Raw genomic sequence first — 25,838 nt, 5'->3', positions numbered from 1 at the left:
CAGAAAAATTGAATGGGAAAACTTTGCATGTTAAGAAATATTTTAGCATCAAAAAAAATTCACACATCATCTTTAAGTCATAATCAAAAGATGCTTTTGAAGGTCTTACTCAGCAGGGAAGCTGTGTATATCCTATGTGAAAGAGCTGTAATATTTGCTCAGCATAATAATGCTGGGTTTGCTTTTGATCATTTGATCTGGTAAATTATCAGTCAGCGGAAGTGTGTTAATAAAGCTCAAATGCTAATTATTTATTACGCGTAAAATTTGTTAAGGAATGTCAGGCAAATCTCTCACTCTCTCAGCTTAAAAGACCTTAAAAAGTAAAAATGTTGATTCTGTATTTTGTGTTTTATTCTGAAAAGTGTCTAATACATTACCTTTCAAATGTTAACTTTATCTTATTCTTGATTACAATACAGTGAAAACATGCAGTAATATTGTGGAATATTGTTACAAATATGTTAATATAAAAAAAGAAAAATGTATTTTATTCCTGTGATGCAAAGCTGAATTTTCAGCATCATTGCTCCAGTCTTCAGTGTCACATGATCCTTCAGAAATCACTCTAATATGATGATTCGCTGCTTAAGAAACATCTCCATAGAAGTAAAATAATGACAAATTAAAAAAAAAAGCTTGTTGAATTGCACTTAATGAAAATAATGAAACCGTGTGTGAAATGTTTTGGATTGAAACATTCACAGCTTAAATATACAACCATGTTGAATTTCAGCCCATAAAAATACAGTGCATTAAAATACAAGCAGGGTTAATGGTGCAATGCATATTTTTTCAAGTAGTGCAATTCAACAAGCTTTTTTTGTTTCAAAACCATTTGTCATTATTTTACTTCCATACATCTCTTATGTTGAAAACAGTTGTGCTACTTAATGTTTTTTTTTTTTGGGGAAACCGTGTGATACATTTTTTTACAGGATTCTTTGGTGAATTGAAAGAGAACAGCGTTTATTTGAAATAGAAAACTTTTGTAACATTAAAAAAAATCTTTACTGTCACTTTTTGCACAATTTAATGCATCCTTGTTGGATAAAATTATACATTTCTTAAAAAACATTCTTACTGACCCCAAACTTTGAAACGGCAGTGTATTTTCTGAAAATAGTATCACCTTTAGTTTAAGAGCGTTATTGTGGGAGAATGATGGATGGAGGAGGGAGATGGGAAGGAGGATTGAGGAAGAGAAATGTCTGGTAATTATAGTTCTTAAGTCTCGTTATGTTGGTGACAGGCTCCATCATGGCCTGGGGCTCTTAAGATCAATGGCTGGGACCTGACTCTAATGCTAACGAACGCCAGATCGTTAAATGTATGGCTGCAGAACACAGGAATTAATTATGCCATTTATGGCTTCAATTTATCAGCTCAAGGAGATGTTTCTGATAGTTCGCACTCCTCGAGATGATTGGCCCGAGGGGTCCTAAGTCAGTAGATCCAATTTGGACCCATGACAAGAACTCCATTGAATTCTCGGCCTAGTAGAGCAACACTTTAGAGGAAGACTCTTGAAGTTCCTGCGGATTATGCTGTGTTTTGGCCCTCACAGTGGGAAATGAGATTCAAAATCAGGTCTCATGTTAATCATAAAAAATGCTAGCTCATATAAAGAATTCGATGGCACGTAAAAAAGGCCTTATAGCCGGTGTAGCGCTCATGAATACAAAGCAACCTCTGACAGTCAGAAACAATATTATCAGCTCAGAGGGACTGACACAATTCCCTGTTGCTCAGCAAGCATTAACTGGAAACACACTGACAAGGAAAAACATAGTTTGTCACAAGCTTTATTCATTTGTTCTGTCACTTCCGTCGGAGGCTGTTGATTAATTCCTCTTAGTTACGCAAAGAAGGCTTTGTAAAAGAAAGTACTGTAGCTATAGTTCGACTCCAATATTGCTAAATACTTTTGTTCTAGTAAAGCTTGAATATTGGGACATTTTGTAGTAAAAAAATGTAGTAAAGCTTAAACACGGTTAAATACTTCAAATTGAGGAAAGGGAGAATGTGGTCAAATAATAAAGCCAGAATGTGATAAAATAGATAAGTAAAGTGCAAATATGGTAAAATACTGCAGTTATTGTTAAATATTTAAGATGTATTATTGCTGGAACGTGGTAAAGTGCTTGATGTAGTAAAGCCAGAAAGTAGTAAAATACTTGATATGTGGTCAATCTTGCGTATGGTAAAATACTTAAAATATAGAAAAGCTAAAATATTGTAAAAAGTAGTAAAACTTGAATGCTATATAGAAAAATAAATATGGAAAATACTTAAGGTGTGGTAAAGCTGAATTTAAAATAGGCCTACTTGAGATGTAGTAAAACTTGAATATGGTAAAATGTTTGATGTAGTAAATCTGAAATATAGTAAAATACTTAACATGTAAAGCTTGAATATGGTAAATATACTTCATATGTGATAAAGCTGGATTATGGAGAAATGCTTGATGTAGTAAATCTGAAATATAGTAAAATACTTAACATGTAAAGCTTGAATATGGTAAAATATACTTCATATGTGATAAAGCTGGATTATGGAGAAATGCTTGATGTAATAAATCAGAAATATAGTAAAATACTTAACATGTAAAGGTTGAATATGGTAAAATATACCTCATAAAGCTGTATTTTGGTGAAATGCTTGATGTAATAAATCTGAAACATAGTAAAATACTTAACATGTAAAGCTGGAAGATGGTAAAATACTCGATGTAGCAAAGCCGAAATATTGTAATACAGAGATACATATGGAGATGTGGTAAAGCTAGTGTAGCAAAGCTATATGCTAAGATGCAACATGATTGGAAGTTGAACTATTCTTGACATACAGTATATTAAAGCAGCAATATGGTAAAATGCTTGATGTATTAGAGATAAATCGGTGTAAAAGGCTTGATTTAGTAGAGCTGGAATATGATGTGTTCAGATGTAATGAAGCACAAATGTTGCAGGCCTAACACAACCCCTTATTTCTCAGCATTAACTGAACACACAGTGACGAGGAAAAACACACACGGATGAGTTTGTCCTGATCTTTATTTGTTTGTTTGCTGTCACATCCATCAAAGGCTGCTGATTAATTGGATTCAGTTGCAAAAGTTTGGCCTTGGCGTTCCATTACAGCCATGTTCAGCCCACCCACTTCCACCTGTCTCTATTACTTTCTCCCGCGATACAGTTGCTGTCACCGCCGCTGATGTGTGGAAACAATATTGATCCACAGCCGGGGAGGCGGCGGCCCGAACAGACACTTTATTGCTTTCTATTAATGATGCGTTTCATGGCCGATGGTACAAGCTCTTGCGAGGTGAACAAAGACCCAGGGCAGGAAGACTGTCACGGGGATTTGTACTGTACATATCGCATTTGTTTTATTCAGCCGGGGCACGGGAGTGCTTCAGAATAATGAAAGTTAATGTACTTTGGGGTTTCATGGACTCGAGTGTGAATGCTGTGGCTTGGTGCAAAAGGTTTTCTCATCTCGGACATTGCTGAGTTTCAACTAAATGGCAATTCACTGCGATCGAAAACCAATCTTAGTCAAGGTCTAATGCGCTTGTCCTGCACTAGGTGCTGTCTTTATATTCTTCCTGAGAAGAATCTGTAAAAAAAGTTTTGGGTTGAGGTCCAGACATGACTGTCCTCCATTATAGAAAATCTATAATGTAAGAATATTATTATTATTGCTTATACTTCGGGTTATTGTCATTTGAACAAACCCCTAACTGTGCACTACTGGTCAAAATGTGAAACTTTTTTTTGCAAAAGAAGTGTCTTCTGCTCATCAAGGCTGCATTTATTCGATAAAAAAATTCACTAAAAACAGTAATATTGTGAAATATTATTACAATTTAAAATAACTGACCAGGTTACTTTTCGGTTACTTTTGATATTAAACATTAAACAAAGTCTCACCTTTCAAATTTGGTCATTTTTTAAAATGAAATTTAAACAATAAATACCGTTTTGTGGCTCTTTAATGTGTCGTGACAGACATGATTTATCTGTGCACTTCATTATTTTTTTTAAATTCATGTACCCTTATAATCTTTAATCAAATAAATTACCCTTCCCTCCCCCCTCGAAACGACCTCTCTTCTCTTTCGGTCACGTGCAATGGCGAAAGGGTGCGGCCAGAGCCGATGAGGGTGCGGCTATCGGTGCACCGCCTCTCAGAGAAGATGCATTCAAATCTGCCTCCATTTTGTTTGCAACACCCAACCTCCAACGATCCAATCAATTCCCGAACGACGAAATCAAGCCCCGCCCTACATTTTTTTTTCTAATTTCAGAAGCCGTTTCACTCGGATATACGTCACAACAAGGAAAAAATGACAATCTCAACTTCCGTTTCATGCCGACTTTAAAGCTGCTCGTGATCCGATCATCTCTTCCTTCTAGTTCATTTATAGCATCAAATAAACATGAACATCAGAAGGAATGTTGTTTTAACCGCAGAAAGGCATCAGTACATTCCGTTTTTCAAGTTCAAATCCTCCCATGTTAATCTACTAACTCTCCTGACTGCTTTGTCGGACAAAATGGCGGATGGCGAAGTATGATTGGTCAGATCACCTGTCAATCAAGCTCCCTGCGAAGGGTCAATTGATTATATTTTAATATGTGAATTTATTCCTGCCACATTACTCCAGTCTTCAGTGTCACATGATCCTTCAGAAATCATTCTGTTATGCTGATTTGCTGCTCAAGAAACATTTTTTATTTTTATCAATGTTGAAACTACGGAGCACTGCACATGACACACGGAAAAAAAAATATATCGTTCCACAAATTAAGAATTTGTTCTCATGTTTTAGTAAATCGTGTGCACAATAATTTGTTCCCTCGGTTTAGTAAATTGTGGCAACGTTGTACTAATTTTTTCTCTTGTTTTGATTGAACTAAATTGGAACAAATTATAATATCGTAAGCATGATTTTGTAAAACGAGGTAAAGAATTAATTATATCATTTGCACAATTTACTTAAAACGTGAAAACAAAATGGTCAAATGTGCTGATGTGTTAGTAAATTGGTAATTTGTGGCCACAATATACATTTTTTTTCCTGCATGTCATGTGTAGGGCTCTGCTTTGTTTTTTTGTGGGTTTTTTTTTTTCCACAGTTTTTGCTACTTAATATTTTTGTAGAAACTGTGATACACTACCATTCAAAAAACGTTTGGGGTTAAAAAAATACTTTCATTCAGCAAGGGCACATTAAATTGATCAAAAGTGACAGTAAAGGCATTTATAATGTTAAAAAATTATCACTGATTCCACAAAAATATGAAGCAACTGTTTTCAACATTGATAATAACAAATGTTTCTTGAGCACCAAATCAGCAATAGATACAATACATATTTTGCACAGACAAACACCACACATTTTATTCAGTAAATGTTCAAATCTAGTTTCTTCAAAGTTTCCTCTCTTGACTTTTCTGTGTTGCTCCCGGTTGTAAAGAAACACAATTACAAAATGTCCCTTCTGTGCAAACATCGAGGTTCACGAGTCACACAACTCTGATAATTGAAAGTTTGGATGTAGCCTGAGTCTCGGCTCTCAAACCATAGCCTGAGCTCAGAGACAGTCCAGATTGTGAAAGCTGACATTTGTGGTTTCCGTCTGAATCATTGATCAGAGATTACTTCCACCGCCGTGGTCTCCTGAGAGATGTGCCTATAGTTCAACATGACCGTATTGTTTTTCTGAGACACGCTAAGTACTGTAAGCAAGGCATTTGAAGCTGGATTTAGCCTCTTTTCTTTCCTTTTTTTTTTTTTGTAAATGAGACTCATTAGACAATCAGGGAAAAGGGAAAAATAACAGCTCTTAAATTTAGCTCCAGTGCCATGGCCATACGAATACATTTGCTGAAAGTGTGCTCTTATCTTCTGTCTCGCAGGAAACCCGAGTTGGATGTGTAAATGTGAGGAGAGTTACAAGGTTGACTGGTTCAGGACATGGCCATTTCTCTCCTGCTTTTAATCTGTTTAGGGAAAGCTGTCTGAATGTTTAGACAGCAGCAGGATTTGAGAGAAAGAGAAAAAATTACAAACATTACCAACATGGGTAAAATACATTAGATGCAGTAAAGCGAGAATATGGTCAAATAGATGTATATGTTAAAAAGTGCCCTTGATGTGTAGCCTACCTGTAGTGTATTTCAAATCTTACATTTATATATTAATACGGTAACACTTTACAATAAGGTTTGTTAACTACATTAGTTAACATGAACTACTAATGAACTGCATGTATACAGCATTCATTAATCTTTGTTCATGTTAATTTCAACATTTACTAATACTTTATGCAAATCTTGTTAACATTAGTTAATGCACTGTGAACTAACATGAACAAACAATGAACAGCTGTATTTTTATTAACATTAGGGTGGGAGACATATAAGCCTGAAAAAAGTTTTTATTTTTTACTTCAAATATTAGGCATAAAAAAAATTTAGTTGTGTTGTACTGACTCTTGCATTTCCCAAAATATATGTGGTCTTTTAGATTTTGTATTTGAAATTGGATTTATTCACCAATTTGTTGCATTCGTGCCTAAAATTGTCATATGGTGTGACAAAAGTTATTCTATTTAAAATTAAAATGGGATATACTCTCCCTAAGTAACTAACTTCAACATAAATCGTTACCATTACTATTTTAAGATTAAAAAAAAAATGTGCAGATTCATTAGATTTTGTATTGTTTTTCTAAATCATCATGCAAAGGAAATCTTCTTTCCTCAGCCTTTCCAGATATTTTAAATTAATTATGTTAAACCTGGTTATAAATCTATGAAAATGCTTGTGACTCTTGCTGATACTATTTCTCTTGTGTTCCGTTAACTTTTTATGATTTATAATTAAGAAAGTATTTTTAGTGGCACAATTCTGAATGTCACACCAAATTATATAGTGTCACACTAAATGATGAACTGCACCACACCACAATTTGTCAATGCAAAAAACTGTATTTTATTTGCATTTAACATTCAATTCAGTTAACATTAATCAAAATAAAAAACATACTAACATTGTTTTAAAACTTTTAAATTTATAAGAAACTCAGACAAATCAAGAGATGGAGGGATTAGGTTCATAATGGCATTCACTTCTTTTTTCCTTTTTCTGTATTTCTTTTGTGCATCTCTCCACATCTCTCTCATTTGTTCTTGTCTTGAAGGAGGAAGAGACTGTACACTGAATGCCTTGAGTTTTCCCTTTTGTTTCTTCTCTTTATACCTGGTAATGAAAAATATGTAATTAAGATATTTTCGTTCCTTTCAGGTTCACCATCTTGATAATAGTATCATGTGTTGAAGTTACACTATGTTGTGGCCTAGACTTTCATACCTATAGTAGGTGTCTATTCTGTGTGAACTGGCATGATCTCTTTACTTTTTCCTCCTTTCCCTCAGGACCTCCTCTCTCCTTTCATGGTCACCATTGAGTCTTTCCCTGTATTTTTGTGTCCTCTCTTTACTTGACATTTCTGCCTGACAGACAAAACATTGCATCTTTTAATAGGCAAATATGGTGAAACATGGTTAAATTAAGTATAAAATTGAAAAGAAATACATTAATTGTATAGGTAATTTAATGTTCACTATTAAATTAATTTAATATGTTTTGAATGGTTATTTATTTATCATTAAAAAAGGTGTATGTAATATTGTGTGACAAATATATCATATGGTGTGACTTAAAAAACAGTCACACCATATGATACAGTGTCACACCATATGACGTTTTGTTCAGTTAAGCTAATCTCTTGGTTAACTAAAAACAGCTAGCTTATACTTAGCATGCAAATTACCACATGGCAGGACTGATTTTTAAGAATTAATAAGTAAAATTAGTATAAAAGTGTTTAATTTTTATGTAAATAATGTCACACCATAAGACACAAAACATTGACCACTAGTGAGCATATCAGATACAGAGCTTTTTAATTAAAAATGAAAAAGCCAGAACTCACCTCTTGACCTTGCAAACCACTCCAGAGATGACACTGCAACTTCCTGGTTGAGTGTGGACTTCTTCATCATAATGATGTCCAAATTATTGCCCGTTCAAAATATAAATTGCAATGTCACACCATATGATGCCCATTTTACGGACAAAATGTATTTGGCCAGAACTTGCTTTAAAATTATACATAGACATCAACACTTTCTGTGTCTGTTGAAATAGCCTAATTCTGTTACTTAAACTGTAAATCTATCAATTATTTATACTTTGCTGAAATATATTGTCATATTTGTTAGGTCACACATATCCCGGACAGTCACACCACATGACAATTTTGATGTTTAGATAAAAATTTGAAGTAGAGGTCTTTATACACCAACTACAGCATCAACATGAAGATATATATTTTTAACAAATACCCATTTTTATTAGGTTATGACATCATGGACGGGTAGAATTGCATGTCATATCTCCCACCCATTAACAAAGATTAACAAATACAGTAACAGATGTATTCCTCGTGGTTTGTTCATGTTCGTTAAAGGCACACTGTGGAACTTTTCAACCTTTATAATATATTACCAAAACCCATTGAGATGGTACATCGACTTACAATAGGTTGAATGACACGTCTGCCGAAGCCTGAAGGTGTCTGTATCGCTTTTACCAGCACTATGTAACTTCGGGTTTCGGGTAGGAACCCGAGCACAAAAAGAACTACAAAATTCGACCGCTTTACGGCATACGTCACTTCCCCCACCAGCCCAACTTCCTCTAACGTGAGAGCTCAACTCGCGTTTGATTACCGGCTTCTGTATATTGTCGTCATGACTGAATCAACAGCTACTCGGAAGAAAGCGAAGAAAGCAAAGATTTTGTCAGAGGAGACCAAAAAAAGAAAAAGGGAGAGTTTAAAATAAACATCGGCATAAAAGTGTATATATAATGTAATATTTACTGCGAATTCGTGTAACAAAACTGATATAAGTCACAACATACTGCCGTATACAAATGTAAATGTTTTTTTTTTTCCTTTCAGCTCATATATGTTTGTATTTGTTTAAAATGAAAAACAAACTGAAGACTACAAATAACGGAAATATGTAGTGAGTTATATCAGTTTTGTTACACGATTTCCCGACTACTCGATTTCATCTCCAACCCATTGCAAAGATATCCTGAAGACGTTAATTGTTTGCTTCAGGTGTGTTTGATTAGGGTTGGAGATGAACTGTGCAGGACAGACGATCGGCAGGAGCAGGATTGGGCAACCCTTGTCAATGCGACTTACCTGATCAGACATTGTTTTCTGCGTATGCTACTTTTATTCAATTTGTTTTCTTTATAGGATTTATATTATTAATCTTATATTTATATTATTATTTTGGTCTGTAGTGAATCGATTAACTTTCTCCAACATACAAATCAAATGCCGTCTGCACACACATAAAGACACGGGAGGTTGACCGGTTGACTGTTTGTTGACTTTTGCGACAATGCTGCGGCGCTTGTGGCCTCTAGGGGCACTAGACGTGAAAATTACAGGTCGAGCGCACCCTAGTGGCCAAAAATTCCACAGTGTGCCTTTAATACAATAACTAATGAACCTTATTGTAAAGTGTTACCATTAATACAATTGCAGATAATAGGATTTTAATTAAATCAAAGGCCAGTTAAGAGTAGGCCTACTTAAAGAGAGTTCAATTTCATGACTATGTTTCTTAACACACCCAAGTGCATTTTTAAAACGTTAACTTTAATGTCAAATACATTTTTTTTTACTTTAAAGTACATTTTAAATCACTGTTGTATAAACCTTCTGTTGTGCAATTATTTTGATGTGTTGATGACTAACATACTAAAGCACATGTAAAGTAGTGTGTTATTCGATATTACATTGAAAGTTAATATATTGTAAATGTACTAAATTGCTGCTTCTTCATTTGAAATGTCTATTTACAAATATTTTTAAGTGCATGAGATACACGTTTCAGTAGAAATGACATTTAAGATATATTTAATTTTAGCATAAATGCTAACCAGTGGCGGATTTAGCAAATTGGGGGCCCAAAGCGAAGGTACGTATGCCACCCCCCCCCCCCCCCCCCCATCACATCTTTATGAGAACGGAAATTTTTTTTTACCGACTGAATGGTAGGAAAAGCTAATCTACGGGGAGGTAAAGGTTGGAGAGGAGAAAAAAAAGTCTTCCCCAACAAAGAATAGGGTTTCAGATAACACCTCTCTTTGCCAAAATGCCAGGAAACCCAGCACTGTTTATTCTTTTTTTAAGATCAAATCAATATCAATATAACCAGCAAGACAAGTAGTTAGGGTAAACCCCCACAAACAGCCATATACTTAGCAAATATTGCCAAGATGAATAATTGACTTTGTATGAGTGAGTGAGGTTGCAATTGGCATTTCAAATGAGATTGACATTTCAAACATTCTACAAACAAACATTTTTATAGGTTTGTATTAGTTTATATATTTTATAATGTAATAATTTCACAGTTAATCTACAAATGAATGTAGAGATAACATAAAGACAGTATATTTTAAATACTTGTTTAATGGCATCTTTTTATGAATGAAGGTCAGTACAGCTATTGATGTCTGGATAGAAAATATTTTTTCCCCTAATTTTAAACATTAATTATAGCCAGCCATCAAACATTACAGTGTAATTGAAAGCCAAAAAATTTACATTTTGTTAGGCTTCAAAAAAAAAACTTTTAATTTACGTGAACTTAAAACAATCATCAGATAAACCCATAATAAATGTCATATTTACTTTTGCCCTTTCAGTAGGATGTATACACGTTATCCTCAACTAGCGTTACTTCACAGCTGCTGCTGTAGCGGCATGTGTCCCCAACAGTAGGCGTAATGGTTTGTCATTTTTGGCAGCGTTGCCAAATACATATCGGCGTCTTTTGTCTTTTTTTCTTTTATTTGAGCCGCTTGGTCGTTTCATTTTCGCGTTTAGACTCGTCTTGCTTCGTTGTGTACTTCCCAGTCCTCCTGTCGTGTTTATCTTTCGCGGTTTCGCGCCGTGCACAATTACGGACTAGTCCATTTTATTGCGAAAGTAGGGGGTGTTATGTGTAGGGACAGATAACCATGAACTGGACATTTTAACTACTACTTCAACATTTCAACGTATTTCTTAAGAATATTAATAACATTTACTATGCTTTTGAAGCGTTCATGATGATAAGGGGCTTTTTCTTTTCTTTTATATATATATTTTTTGAGGTTGGCTGGGGGGCCCCCTACTACGACCGCTGGTAGGGGGCCCCAATCAGCCGCCTACCTATGCCTCTATGTTAAGACCGCCACTGATGCTAACCATATTTCAAAGATAATAGAAATAAATATGAAACTGCATTATAATACATTTTCATTGAATTTTAAATTTACATGCAAATGTAAATTTGCACGACTGTTTACACGACACCGTTTTCAACAAAAAAAAAAACGTAAACCTTTGTATGCATTTGGCCGTCTCGGTCTCTGTGTAATCACCAAAAACTCAAATCTCTGAAGATGATGACATCATGCACATGCGCTTTACTGGTTCATAAGTGTGTGAAAAAATGACATTACATTTGCACTTAGGAATATTCTTTTAGAGAATTTTTTTCTGTAGTAAGTGTTCTTTATAAAAGTATGCTAAAGTGTTCTTCTTATTCACAAGGGTGGTAAAGCTAGAACATTCAGTTGTAGTCAAAGACAGCTGCTGGATTATTATAAAATACTCGAGTCAGTTTTACGCTTTGATATTTTAAAAGGACAGTTAGTGACAAATAGCCTTGTTTAAAGATAGAGTCGGTATTGCTTGTTGAAATAGTCGAGCTGTAGTGCAGTTTAGAGCCTCCATGTGCCTCTAAAAATGTGCCGCATAAAAGTGAATGAGTGCCAGAATTTGAAATGGTCGAGTGTTAATGTGGATGGAAATAACCTCGTCCGTACAGTTAGAAACAGCCCTGTAAAATGCTCAATCACGCAAATCAACACGTTTTTAAGAACTAGCCTAAGTGATTGACTGTTTCAAAGTGCTTAGCCATCTAAAATGCAAGCGATTAATTACATTTCACGAGCATAAAGTTTGTGAGATGGCCAAGGGCAGTTTAAGGAATATTGCAATATTGTTTTTTGCTTCTAAAGCTGTTGCATAAAAGATGCATGATTGTCATTTATTTTGAACATGTTTAGACTAGAGAAGCTGTCTGTTTTTTTGTTGTTGTTGTTGTTGTTGTTTTTGCTTTTTACTTTTAATAGCATGCCATATCCTTAAATCAAGTATTGGATATCAGGATGTGTGACAAAAAGAAAATAAATTATAAGAAATAATGAATCACATTTGTCAATCACATGTTTTTTCTCAATTTGAATGCTCTAAAAGACTTTGAAATCCTCAACTCAACCTCATTTTGGGGAAGTAATGGAAATGAATGTGCTTTGGAAGGCTTCTTTGGAGCAGTCCCAGATTTTAAGAGATTGAAAGTTTTATGAACCTTGGCTAGTCATGCACGTTTCTGTACCCATGATCCTGCAGAGACCCCAAACTGTTACCTAATTGAAACTGTGCTAGTTTTCCAGTAATCCCAACAGCAAATCCCAATTAACTTTTCTCATGATCAGCACTGATTCTCATCCTCTTATCTCTTTGAACAGGTTTGCCCAATCAAACCCAAACCATGGGAATCGCCCTCTGTGTTTAACCCGACCCAAAGAGAGAAATGTAATCCACAAAAACGGATAAGATGCTAAATGACCACTGAGCCTCATGAAGAATAAGGAATTGAGAAGAGGAGATGAATGGAGCAGCCGCCCACTCAGCGAGACAGAGCGTGAGTGAAGGTCGATCTTATTGTTCTTCCCCCCGTGGCAAACATTGTGACTAATAACAAAGTGAGGCAAGATGAGTGGCAGTATCTGGGTTGCGTTGCTCTTTCTGTGCATGTGCTTGGAGCTCGGGGAAAGTAGTGCTCGTCTGAGAAAATGGAAAAGTGAGGAGCATTTGCAAACTGCAAGGGAAGACAGTCAGGTAGAAAGTCTAGACGTGGAGGAAGGGCAAAGTGAGATGTCATTTGCCAACAAAGCAGGAACACCAAGCTTGAGATTAGCACATAAAAATGAGGATGATTTGCCAAAAAGCAACAAAGACGCTATTGACTCTGTATCAGGATTGCATCACACACAGATTGAAGAAATTGCAAAAACTAGATTTGAAATCACATTGACTCCAGTTTTGTTGTCTGATGCAAGTGTGAACACAGATTCTACTCCACGTATTCTGAATCAATTTGATCCCAATTCCAAAGATATCCCAGAAATCACTAAGACAACAGTATCACCTCTTGACCAGAACTCCAAAATATCTAGAATATCTCAAGATCGCTTCGTTCCCGCTGATCTAACTCCTGCAGTAGAGGAAACTGAAGCTGAACCTGGTGAAAAAGGACCTCTATCAGACGCCAGCGTGATCCTGCTGAAGCCTCCTTCTGGGTTAAAAAACAGCACACAGGAAGTACAAACTATAATGATTGGCAGCCAAGATGCAGAGAGCAGTGGTGATTTCCACAGGACCTTTACTGGACCAAATCTGGATGAGATGCCCTCACAATCCCGGAGCCGGAGAAGCTGGATATGGAACCAGTTTTTTGTGATAGAGGAATATAGTGGACCAGAACCGGTGCTGATTGGACGGGTAAGGTGAACATTTGATTGTTATGGTTGCAGAACTTAATTTGATGAAACGGTGTTTGCAACTAATTGAGCGAAACATGATATCAATGTGAAAAATAAAAGGGCTTGGTGGCATAAGCCAAAGAGAAAAGTCTTTTCATAAGAGGTTTAGGTAGAAATTGTGATAGTATTACAAATGCATAGTTCACTCAAAATGATAATTTCTGGACATCCTTATGTTGTTCCAAGGCTAAGAAGATATTTAGAAAAATGTATTTTATTGTCCATCCGTGTTTTCAAAGAAAATTGTGGCCAGTGCATGAAGGTTTTGAACGACTCGATGGTAGGTAAAACACAATTCTTATCCCTTTAAAGTTGTGTCGATTTTCTTCAAGATGTTTTAATCTTGCAAACATGTAACACTATCCTTGTTGCTAAGCAGGTCAATTTGGGAGGTTCTTTTATATAAATCAAGGCTATTGCATTGCCTCAGAGTTTGTTAAACGCAGGATTTTGACAGTAATTATTAGATGTCACCAGAAAAAAAACTGCAAAACACAATTACATGCTCGGTGGTCACATTTAGTAACACATGCACAGACACATGCACTCAAAAACACAGATGCTCGCACACGCACTGCGGTAATGAGCTGCGCTGTATAGGTCGCATTAGCTGCGATTCACACTGAGTAAGTTTGCCAGCTGCTTATACAGAACACAAGGCTTTAAAGAGTCTGGCGCTAAACCAACACGAGATCAAGAGAGCGCACCTCATAAATGTTGCATCCGCTTCTCTGCCTGTCCCTGTGCTGACACTGTATCCTAGTAAATGTTTATCTGATGGGCCAGGACACGCTGTTGTCACTGTTGTTGTTCATCACGATGCACCGTTTACCTGTACGATCCAGAGAACTGCATTGTGAATCAGTTATGGCTGAATGGAGGGCAGCTGTCTTAGAGAAAACACTGAAGTTGACCATTCCACTGCTAAGAGTCGAAACACAAGCACTGACTTTGATGTATGAACTAGGAACTTTCCTATTGGACTTGTAGTAAAAGCAATTGAATCGGTGGGTTGTTCGACATGACATAGGCTGTGTTAGATGCCATGCAATTTAAAAGGCTTTTAGGAGGCGTTTGCACGACACTGAAAACTTTGGTTACACTTTATTTTGATGGTACCCTCTTGACATTCTGTTGACTATAAGTAACGTTGCACCTACATTTCAATTCATTCTCATTAGAGTATAGAGGGAATGCGTATGACGTCACCGTCAGCTGGAGTGATTGCGGTCACGCCCACTCGAGTGGCAAAAAGACTGAGCGGCAGCATTGGTTTTCAGCGTGAATGCCGTGAAAAACACAAAAAACACATCTAAAATGGGAAAGAGCTTTGCGATTGACTGTACAACTACATTTCACAAGAAATCTGAGGTATATTTTTACAGACTGCCAAAAGCTACAGAACAGAGAAGCAAATGGATCGATGCAATTCATAGAATCAACTTGACTCCAGAGAAAAGTGGATTTGCAGTTATCATTGAGCACGTTTACATGCACACCAGTAAGATGATAACTCACATATATCAGCTTATTGAAATAACCAGTTTCCCGTTTACATGCAAACCAGTAACCATGACAACACAAGTAAACCGTGTTTACATGACTTTATTAATAAATCAGGCCATGACCGTGTGACGACAAAACAATCATTTGCGTATCTGACTTCATTTGTTTTGTCGGTTGATGTTAAATAAAGCTTGCAACATGTCAGCGGGAAACTTACAGCTCGTATATTCTCTCATGTCATGCAGTTACAGATGCAGCGTTTTGACTGAACCACTTCTACTTCTGCTGCACGAGATGAGAAAAAAAAGCAGAAAGCAGGTTAATGCGTTTACATAATGCGAAATCCGAGTAAGAGGCAAAAAACTACCAGTGTAAAAGAAAACGGGTTTCCCGTGTTTACATGACCACATGCGTTGTCATGACAAAAAAAAACTATAGGCTACAAGTTTTAGGGCTGGACGATATGATTATAGCCTATATATAACATTGATATGAGTGATCACCTGGATTTAGACCTACCTATATTGTATTTATATAAAGCATTCACAGGCAAATTTGCTTCACGTATTTCCCCGGCGTCGAAATCAGGCACACAAATGTCAGGAAACACAATGGCTGCGTGTCAATATGGATCACTGGATCTTTGGTAGGCCTAAATTGTAAGGAACACTTATATCGAGTCCAAACATCGTTTGTTTTACTCTCGTTTCCGCAGTTTCCCCTATTAAATCCAGTCACGCAGCAGCTCTTTTGCCACTCAGTCCAGCTGAGGGGGCGTGTTCACGTGAGACACGTGACATCAATGCATTCCCTCTATTAGTTGAGTATGCGTAGACGGTTAGGGTTAGTAGATAAAAGGGTTAGACAAAAAGTTGACATGCACTTGCAAAGTAACTTATTGTGGACCAGTCTGTTGTGGACCATCATAATAAAGTGTTAGCAGATATTAGGGCTGGGTATTGACACAAATTTCACAATTCGATTCGATTTCGATTCACAAGCTTGCAATTCGATTCGATTCGATTCAATTATTGATTATTTTGGATATCAGGTACAATACATGGCAAATTTTTTCAAGGAAAACAAATCTCTTAACTAATGCTGTGGGAGTCAGTTGTAGCCTACTAGGCTTCATTAGCCTACTATAATATTGAAGGTAAAAATTAACTGATTTGTAGCTATACAAACACTTAAATTACACTTATTTATTTTTATAATAATAAAGTTATATGAAATATAAACATTTAAATGGTGGCTGTCATAAAAACTTGCCAGATTTATTCAAACATTCATTAAATATCGAAGAACATTAAAAATTATAATGAATATGTAATATGGTGCATATATTTAGCAAAATGCTCCTCTTTAGAGTTAATTTTTCTAGCTGACTAACGAGTTTATGGTCACATATGGTTTTTCTGAGGTAAATGTGATGTTACATGTTTTACTGACGTCCTTCCGCTGTTGAAACACTGATTGAGCGATTCCATGTGACATGATACGGATTTCGATAAGTTGTACTCTATCTTTTAACACACTTTCAGACGTTCATTCATGTTTATTTCGCACTGTAACTGGTATTATTAAGGCAGAAGAGGAGATCATGTGCTTCTCTTGAGCTGAGCCAGAGCGATCTCACGCCACAGCGCCAAAACGGTATTTCTGTTTTTGAATTTCGTAAGAAAATGGACGTAATTTGAAATTTGAGACTTTATTTAGTATCAATAGTAACAAAGCTCAAAGATTATTGCGATTTATTGGATGGGATGCACGCTACAATGTTCCATTCATTCATCAAATGAAAACAGGATGACTAATCGATTCTTGAGATTTAAGAATCGATATCGGTTCGAAAAATGAGAATCGATTAATATCGAGAAATCGATATTTTTTACCCAACCCTAGCAGATATTAAGCAGATTAACGAGAGTTAGTTGGCATGTTGGTGCAACATTACTTATAGTCAACAGAATGTCCATCAAAACCATTGAAGTCCCCCTTAATATGCAAATTAGCCCCGCCTCCACTCACTCACAGCAGCTCAGAGATCCACTCGTTGGCGATCACACGTTGACCTGATTGGTTACAAGGTAGTTTGTGACGTCAGAAACACCAGCGATTTCAAACCGTGTTTTTGAGACTGTCTTTGGTTCACTGCAGTTTTAAGGAGAAAATACTCAAATTTACACATGGTTTGTCTTAAAGCATATTAATAACACCACATAGATGTATAAACAACATTAAAAGCTTGATTTTCACTACAGGGGGACTTTGAAAATGAACCATGGTTTTAATACAAATACTAAAAATACGTGGTTATTGTAGTTAAACCATGGTAACCACAAATTAACCATGGTTTTGCTACACCTACCATAGATTAACAATGGCATTTTGTAGAAAAACTGTGGTTCTACAAATGCTAATCAATTCACAGCAGCGTTTTGGGGGCCTGAAACAAACTATTTTGAAAGCGCAAGGTTTTGAAAACGAGACAGTTATCATGACGTAATGCGCGTATTACATGTTCAGTCTATAGGCAGCGCAAGTTCTTGACAACCAAAAAACTATGGCGGACTGATTGTGTTTGTGCTGCTCAAGATACTGAGTTTATAAACACTTCTCCAGCAAAGTGTATCTGTTGGTATTCACTGCTCTACAGAAGAATGTGCATGTGCACAGGCACGTAGTGTTTCTTTACAAAGTGACATCGCCAACCATTCGCCAATTAATAATGACTCACCCTCATGTCGTTCCAAGCCCGTAAGACCTCCGTTCATCTTCAGAACACAGTTTAAGATATTTTAGATTTAGTCCGAGAGCTTTCTGTCCCTCCATTGAAAATGTATGTACGGTATACTGTCCTTGTCCAGAAAGGAAATAAAGACATCATCAAAGTAGTCCATGTGACATCAGTGGGTTAGTTAGAATGTTTTGAAGCATCGAAAATACATTTTGGTCCAAAAATAACAAAAACTAGGACTTTATTGAGCATTGTATTGTCTTCCGGTTCTGTTGTGGATCCGCGTTCAGTGCCGCTGCTGACGTAAGACGCTGCTGACGTGTGTCTGGTGTGTGTGTGTGTGTATTCTGGTTCTGTTGTGGATCCGCGTTCAGTGCCGCTGCTGACGTAAGACGCTGCTGACGTGTGTCTGGTGCGCCCGAGCTTCGTTTACAGTCTGAGGGAGACGCACGCTGGAAACAAAACAATCTTCGCAAACATGTCTAAGGATTTCCACACAGAGGAAGACTTGTATTTTTTTGCCCAGCCATATTTATTTGAACCCGAATACACGGACGCACCAGACACACGTCAGCAGCGTCTTACGTCAGCAGCGTCACTGTTACGATCCTTTTAAAGTCTAGGAGATGTTACGCAACATTTGTTTTATTAGTACTGCTGATGGATGAATACGGTGGAGAGGAAACCATGACAGACTCAACTTGAAGAGAAACAAACTGGATTTTTATTGTCACAAAGCCGAAGCCACTAGTTCCAGTTCGGATGATCAATGGGTGTGCTATTTACAATGTTTAAAGAATAACAATAATCAAATAATAGGAAAGAGAACCAAAAAGTGGCGCCAAAGAAAAGAACAGAATATAACAAAACAAGCCTTATACTAAACCTAAACCTAACCAAAGGAAAAGGTGAAAAGAAAACCGAAATCTTCAGTGCATTCGGCACCTAAATAAACTAACTATTAAACAAAACATACACAGAGTGGCGCTCACTCCTAACCTAGTGTATCTAACAAATAAACACTACGGGCATTATGTATACCGCGGCATACTGACCTGTCGTTCTCTTTCCCAGAGAGAGTCGAATTACAGGACCCCACAGCGTCAAACTGGGATACACATTGAAACTATGATCTCTACGACTAAAACATACTGAATATTAAGGTACATATAAACAAAGCATAAAGCACCCAACTCATTCCACTACAAAGAGCCAGTCATCACTATCTGAATCTCCATTCACAGGTTTAGTAACCTCACAACGCTACACGAGCTCATGGCCGCTTCCGAGAGATCGAATGAATGAAAACGCCATCCTTTTGAACCCAGCTGGACAACTCTGATTGGCTCCCGGGCGCCGCCCCAACGATGAGTGACGTCCCGCTAGGCCAATCACAACAGCCTGCCAGCCAAGAGTGAGCTAGAAACAGAAACAGATAATGAGCATATACTATCAACACGTGCGGAATATGCCAGCGTGCACAGACTAGTGAAAACAAAACAAACCCCACGTGGAACGTAACAGTCACTGAACGCGGATCCACAACAGAACCAGAATACACACACACACACACACAGACACCAGACACACGTCAGCAGCGTCTTACGTCAGCAGCGGCACTGAACGCGGATCCACAACAGAACCGGAAGACAATACAATGCTCAATAAAGTCCTAGTTTTTGTTATTTTTGGACCAAAATGTATTTTCGATGCTTCAAAACATTCTAACTAACCCACTGATGTCACATGGACTACTTTGATGATGTCTTTATTTCCTTTCTGGACAAGGACAGTATACCGTACATACATTTTCAATGGAGGGACAGAAAGCTCTCGGACTAAATCTAAAATATCTTAAACTGTGTTCCGAAGATGAACGGAGGTCTCACGGGCTTGGAACGACATAGGGGCGAGTCATTAATGACATAATTTTCCTTTTTGGGTGAACTAACCCTTTAATGGTAGTTAGTATATCATCAGTTGTGTGAGTTTGGCGCTATAGCCTATGTTTTGTCCAATCTATACAAGCTGTGCAGAGAATAACACACTTCACCTTTAAGAGATTCATACCCATCACTGCCTTTGCTCTACAAACACAAATAGGCCACTGAGGTCCATTTAGAAGTTACAATATTCTTCAAGAGTAGAGACGCAAATTAGAAGCATCTATTCAGTATTTTATTTTTCCCAAAAACTTCAAGGTCTGTATTTATTATTGAGAAGTTGAGTGTGCACATTTGTGCGTGCATGTGTTTAGGTATTTATGTGATGTGTGCATTTTGCCTTCTTTGAACCCATTAGTGGAGGAATCACACATAGGAGAGGAGTGCATGTGGTGTTTCTGAAAGAACATATTTGGACACTGTAGAATCAAAAAGAGGAAAAAATCGTATAGATCAAGGAGAAGAGTGCACAATGAAAGAAAATGAGAAGCGGGGAGGGGCTTTTCCTGCTGGGAAACTCTTGAGAGATCATTTCCCAAATTTCATTCTTTTTTTACCATCTCTTTTTTTTTTACGGTCTCTAATTTTGTTTTGCTTTTTTACGGATTGGATTCATTTAATTCCCACAGTGAAACATTTTGGTGTACAGATGACTGCAGTGGAGCAATTAAAGCACAAATCTGAGAGCAGATGATTAGGAGATTTATATAACAGATTTGAGAGGAGGTGAAAAAAACAGAGAAAATGGGATGCGGAAATACAGATTGAGGATAAAGATGGTGTCTCAAATCACATGCTTCTGCTGTAGAGTTTCTCTATTCTGCCCTACAAACTGAGGGAAAATGGATTCAGTTTATTTGATTGTGCAGCATTACCTTGTTAACAACTTGTTAAGTTCCAGTATTTGTAAAGCCATCGCACACCAGATATGGTAGGCAGATGACACACAGAGATACAGTACTTTAAAAATCATTTTAGAAATATTTTTTTGTGTAGTTAAGGACGTAAAGACTAGGCTATTTTGTAGAATTTGCATAATAAACATACTTTCTCATCTGTTGCATCTTTTTATCCTTTCAAACTCATCAACACTGTTCATTTTTGACGAAGTGCAAAAACATTTGTTTATGTCTGTACAGTGATTTGCCACATGTGTTAATTTATACAGCCTACTATTTGTCACGGTGTGGGTTTTGTGTCTTGTTCCTTGTTCTTGTTCTTGTCTGTCATGTGAGCCTGCCATGTGTCTTGTCAATTGTTAATTCTTGTCTCATGATTGTTCCCAGGTGTGTCTTGTTCGCCAATCTCCCCTTGAGTGTATATATACCCAAGTGTTTCTCATGTTCTTTGTCTTGTTGTCAGTTTTGTTCGCCTTCCTTGCATGTGTCTGCGTTTATCAGTTTTGCCTGGATTTACTTTTATTATGTTTGTTTGAATAAATGTTTTCTGCATATGGATCCCACTCTCGTTCCTCTGAAACAGCCACTCTTAAGGCCTGTTCACACCGGGACGAATTTTGTGCGCGTTATTCGCCGACGTTTAACGCCTCGTGACTAAACAAAGGGCGCCAATGTGAGTGTGCACACCGACGCGATAAACGGCACGCGTAAAAGCGTCATTTTAAAAAAAACGCCTCGGGTTCGTTTTTTTGGTTTGACGCGCGCCGCGTCAAAAACTATCCGACCAATGAGATTGCCGCTTTTGCTCACGTGTCTGGAGCTTCTGAAGTTACAGTAAAACACAACTTGGGGGCGCTCAAACACAAAACGGTCTTCCCGAGCACACATACGTAACGGCGAAAAAGACATACGCCAAGTAGCGTCTACGCCATAGATATCCATAATAAAGGCTAGATGTCTCGTCCGCGCTGCTGGCCAAATATGGCCTTTATTATGGATATCTATGGTCTACACTGCTGGGAAGAAATAACACGAGGAAGATGCAAGGCAAGATGAATGTAACGCTAGAGCTGCTGGTCTCGTTGGTGTCGGAACATAAAGAACTATATGACAAACGCGACAGCGACTACAAAATAGGACTATTTCTGTTTTACATTAAGCGCCATCTAATGTCAGGGAATGAATATGCATGTTCACTCGGCTCAACGTCAGCAAAAATCGCTTGGGTGTGAACACAAAAAATGCGTTGAAAAACGCTGACGAATAACGCGCGCCGATATTCGTCCCGGTGTGTACGGGGCTTTACACTATTATAGTATTTATTAATATTTTAAAAGAGCTCCTTTTTAATCATTTTTTAATCTCTTTTTTAATCGAGCTCTTGTTTTTGTCATTTGTATTAGTTTAATTAGTTATTAATTTTTGTTTAGCTTTCATTTATTTGTATTAAAGTTTTCTAATTTTAGTGCTTCAACTTATTTTACTTCCATAGTTTTTATTCAACTTTTTAAAAGTTTAAGTTTTTGCGTCCAATATTTTTATTTGATTATATTTCAGCTTTATTTTAATGTAATGAACTTATTTTTAGGTTTAATTTTAGTTGCACTCATTAAAATACTTATTTAGTTATGACATAACTCATATATGATTGTTTATTAATGCTACTAAATATTCCAGCCAAGAGCAGTGAGTGTTTTTTTTTTTCTCTTTTTTTTTCTTGTCGTCAATAGTGTTGGATAATTACTAACCACATAATATGGCACGAAGATTTCATTGCATTTGCAACAACATTTTTTGACATACCAATTTTACCCTGTCAATTTGGCCATTTTAAGCAAGATGTTTATTTTATCTCAATTAATATATGTGATATGCATTTACATTCTGACACATTTTAAAATGTGCGATGACTGCAAATTCATACCTGTGACACATTCTCTATTAATGACAGTCTCGAACAGCCCATGATTAGATGCAGTATAAATGCAGAATATTATTTGGTGGAAGAGTTGTTTATTCCATTAAATTTCACTTCTAGTGCACTTTGGCATCTTTCATCAAATTGCTGTTGCCGCTGGCTCACGTCGTGGCTAATAACACCCTGTAGCCGTGGTTAAGTCATACCGCTGACAACATGTCAATGAGCAACAAAGAATAAGAGCTTGTCGTCGTTTTTACTCTGAATGGCTAAATATGGACGAGACAGTGGTTGAGGAGACGTGGGCAGAAGTTTGTTTCGCTCTTCGACACTTCCCACTGTCTTGGCCTTCTCTTGCGCTCTTTCGTTTTCTCGCAGTTTCATTGGCTGGTGGTCATTGCAGTTATTTAGTTTGACTAGTCGCAGTGCTTGTATGTACTCTGTGCATGGAGGCTATATTTGTATCCCAAATGACCCACTAGATCTACACCTCTACTCGATCGTGTAATGTGAGAATTTGATAAGGTTATTTCAGCGGAGTCGCATGATTGGTTGCATGAACGTGCACGCGTGATTTTTCAGGTTGATTGAAGTGCATCATCTGCATATTTAAAGTGCAATTTTCTTTTTGGTATTTTCAGTGTGAACGCTACCACTATTTACAGTATAGGCCTATTACAAAACGGCATAGAATAATGCATAAGTATGTGAATTGGGACACACCTTATGACCTGTTTATTATTTTCATTTTTTATGTGAATGGTGAAGTTTTATGGGATTTGCTACCTGTATACTGCAGATTTTAGCAAATTGGTCATCTTTCTACGAATTCAGAAAATAGTAAGAGCAATTTGGTCGTGTTTAATAATGGGCGTAATTTTTTGAAAATGCCAATGAAAGGTGTTAATGTGCCTACTATATACGTACCTATCTAATGTATATGAGAACATGTTTGTGAGAGGATGTGTTGAGAGACGTTTGTTCTTTGTATTTTGTACTGTCTTTGTAAAAACTGCAGAAGGGACAGAGTCCAAAACAAATTTCCCTTCGGGGTCAATAAAGTATATCTTATCTTATCTCAATTCCGAACACATCTGAGGTTAAAACACTGAATACTAGAGCTAAAGGAGGCAGTGTGTGTTCTGTCAGCCTGCTGTTAATTGGCAGGTTTAAAGGTGCCATTTATCACCGTTTATTATTGAGGAGAGAAAGCTAAAGTTGGTTCTGGCGGTCCTGAGCTAGCAGTGGTGGGTTTATCTCTGCCTGTTTACTTATGGGTTGGCACTTTTGGAAGCTTTTGGCTGCTCTTTGCTGTGTGTGTCTGTTAAGCTCAGGGTCTTAGTTTACATGTAGGCGGTAAACCTGCCCATCACTGGACCATGAGCGCCGCTGAAGCCCCTCTTAGCATGTGGTCAGATTCGACACACTCTGTGAGCAGCGCGATACAGTCCCTGCACAATCTGGGCTCTTATAGTGTTTGTGTTTATGTGTGCTGTGAAAATTCATGTGTGCATTTTTGCATTAATCATTTGTCATTTTATTTTGTGTTTTTAATTCATATCATGGGAACTTTTTGGCTGTTTGTTTCTGTTGTTTTATATATTCTTTTGACAATAATAAAATAAAATAAAGTCAAATAATTTTATTTTATTCACTTGTTATTTGTGTTAATGATTTAGCAATACTAGAGAATAGACAAATCAATTAAAATAAATAAAAACAGAATTAATAAATCACTTAAAGGGTAACTAAACACCAAACCAACTTTTTTTAGTTAATGATCTGTAAGACTGGGGCTTTATTAGTGCTGTTCATTGATTCGAGTAACTTTTTTGACATTTGGGTATAAAGTGTTTTAATTCTACAATATATGGTGTAAAAACGTCTGAGTGCTGCCCTCTTCAGGTTGAACAGTGGCTACTGCACTTGAATTTTCCTATTGGATGTTTGCGGTAGTTCGTGACGGTAGCGGTGAGAGCTGACGTAAGCAGGTTTCAGCTTAACACGCCCTTGGTACGAGCTACCACGCCCATGGCAGTATAAAAACCATCTTGTTTCGTCAAAACCACTGTAGCGAGTCAGGAGTTGGAATTGCGAGTATTGAAAACGATCAGGATAGAGTATCCTGTGGAGTCAGGCTCTGACCAGGGGTTTAGTTACCCTTTAATACATTATTTAAAAAGTAATTGGTTTATTAAAGCTGCAGTCCGTAGTTTTTCCTCTTTGTCGCCATCTTTGTTCGAAATCTGCAATTGCAGTTATTTGCGGAATTATCAACTTAATGTGGGTTGTGCCTCGGCACCCTCGGCAGATGAACACAATGTTTTGAGGAGAATGTGCAGCTGTCAGTCGCCACGCTGGTGTGGATACCTTTTTGCAAGTATGACCAACATACGAATTTTCACCGGAAAATGTAATCTGAACAAGTAAGTAACATCCATGTTTGTTCTGACCAACTAAGGGGAAAAAAGCTAAATCTAACGATCGCTTATCATATCACGTCAAACCGTGCAAATTATACTTTGTTCTCAAATTGTTTATGTTAACAACATCAGCATTGCGTAACTACATGTTATGTCCTTCCGATATTATCCTTGTTTTCGCCCGGTTGCAGTCTCTTTTTTTCTGTAGCCACTCCGAAGTCTTTTGCATTTTACAGCGGGTGAATCTCTAGTTGTCACTGGTGATTGTCGTTTGAACCTTTCTGGATCCGCCATCAAATTGATAAGTTTAATTATATCAAGTGCTGTGAGAAAAGGCTATAAATCTCCACCTTCAGCATCCCCACACGCAATATAACCTACTAGCCGAGACTCTTCTTTATGTGTACAGATGTGTGTGTGCAGATGTGACGTAATGACGCAAACACATGCTCGAATTTGGAAATCCACCAGTACAAGGGTCAATGACATGACATGTATTTTTTGTGTCCAAATGCATTATTTTCCTAAAAAGAATTTGAATAAATACATGTCATATATCAAATGGATCTAAAATATCTCCTTTATAAGAAACCCTCTTCATTTTATTGAAGTTTTTCATTTTTTTTTTTTTTTGGTGTTTGAAAGACCA

The 25,838-nt window shown here is 37.0% G+C and overlaps 1 protein-coding gene across 1 annotated transcript in view; it reads left to right on the top strand.

Moving 5' to 3' along the window:
* LOC130076234 (cadherin-11) overlaps positions 1 to 25,838 on the top strand; it is a 105,096-nt gene that overhangs the window by 6,880 nt on the left and 72,378 nt on the right. Inside the window, exon 2 of the mRNA XM_056241249.1 lies at positions 12,684 to 13,719. Coding sequence (XP_056097224.1) covers positions 12,931 to 13,719 — 789 coding nt within the window. The 5' untranslated portion in view covers positions 12,684 to 12,930. The remainder of the gene's footprint in view (positions 1 to 12,683; positions 13,720 to 25,838) is intronic.

The sequence above is a fragment of the Rhinichthys klamathensis genome, unplaced genomic scaffold (genome assembly GCF_029890125.1).
Source record: "Rhinichthys klamathensis goyatoka isolate OS25496 unplaced genomic scaffold, OSU_Roscu_1.1 h1tg000635l_1, whole genome shotgun sequence".
Classification (NCBI taxonomy): domain Eukaryota; kingdom Metazoa; phylum Chordata; class Actinopteri; order Cypriniformes; family Leuciscidae; genus Rhinichthys; species Rhinichthys klamathensis.
Note: the sequence above shows the minus strand (reverse complement) of the source record. Positions and strands in the feature narration are given on the sequence as shown.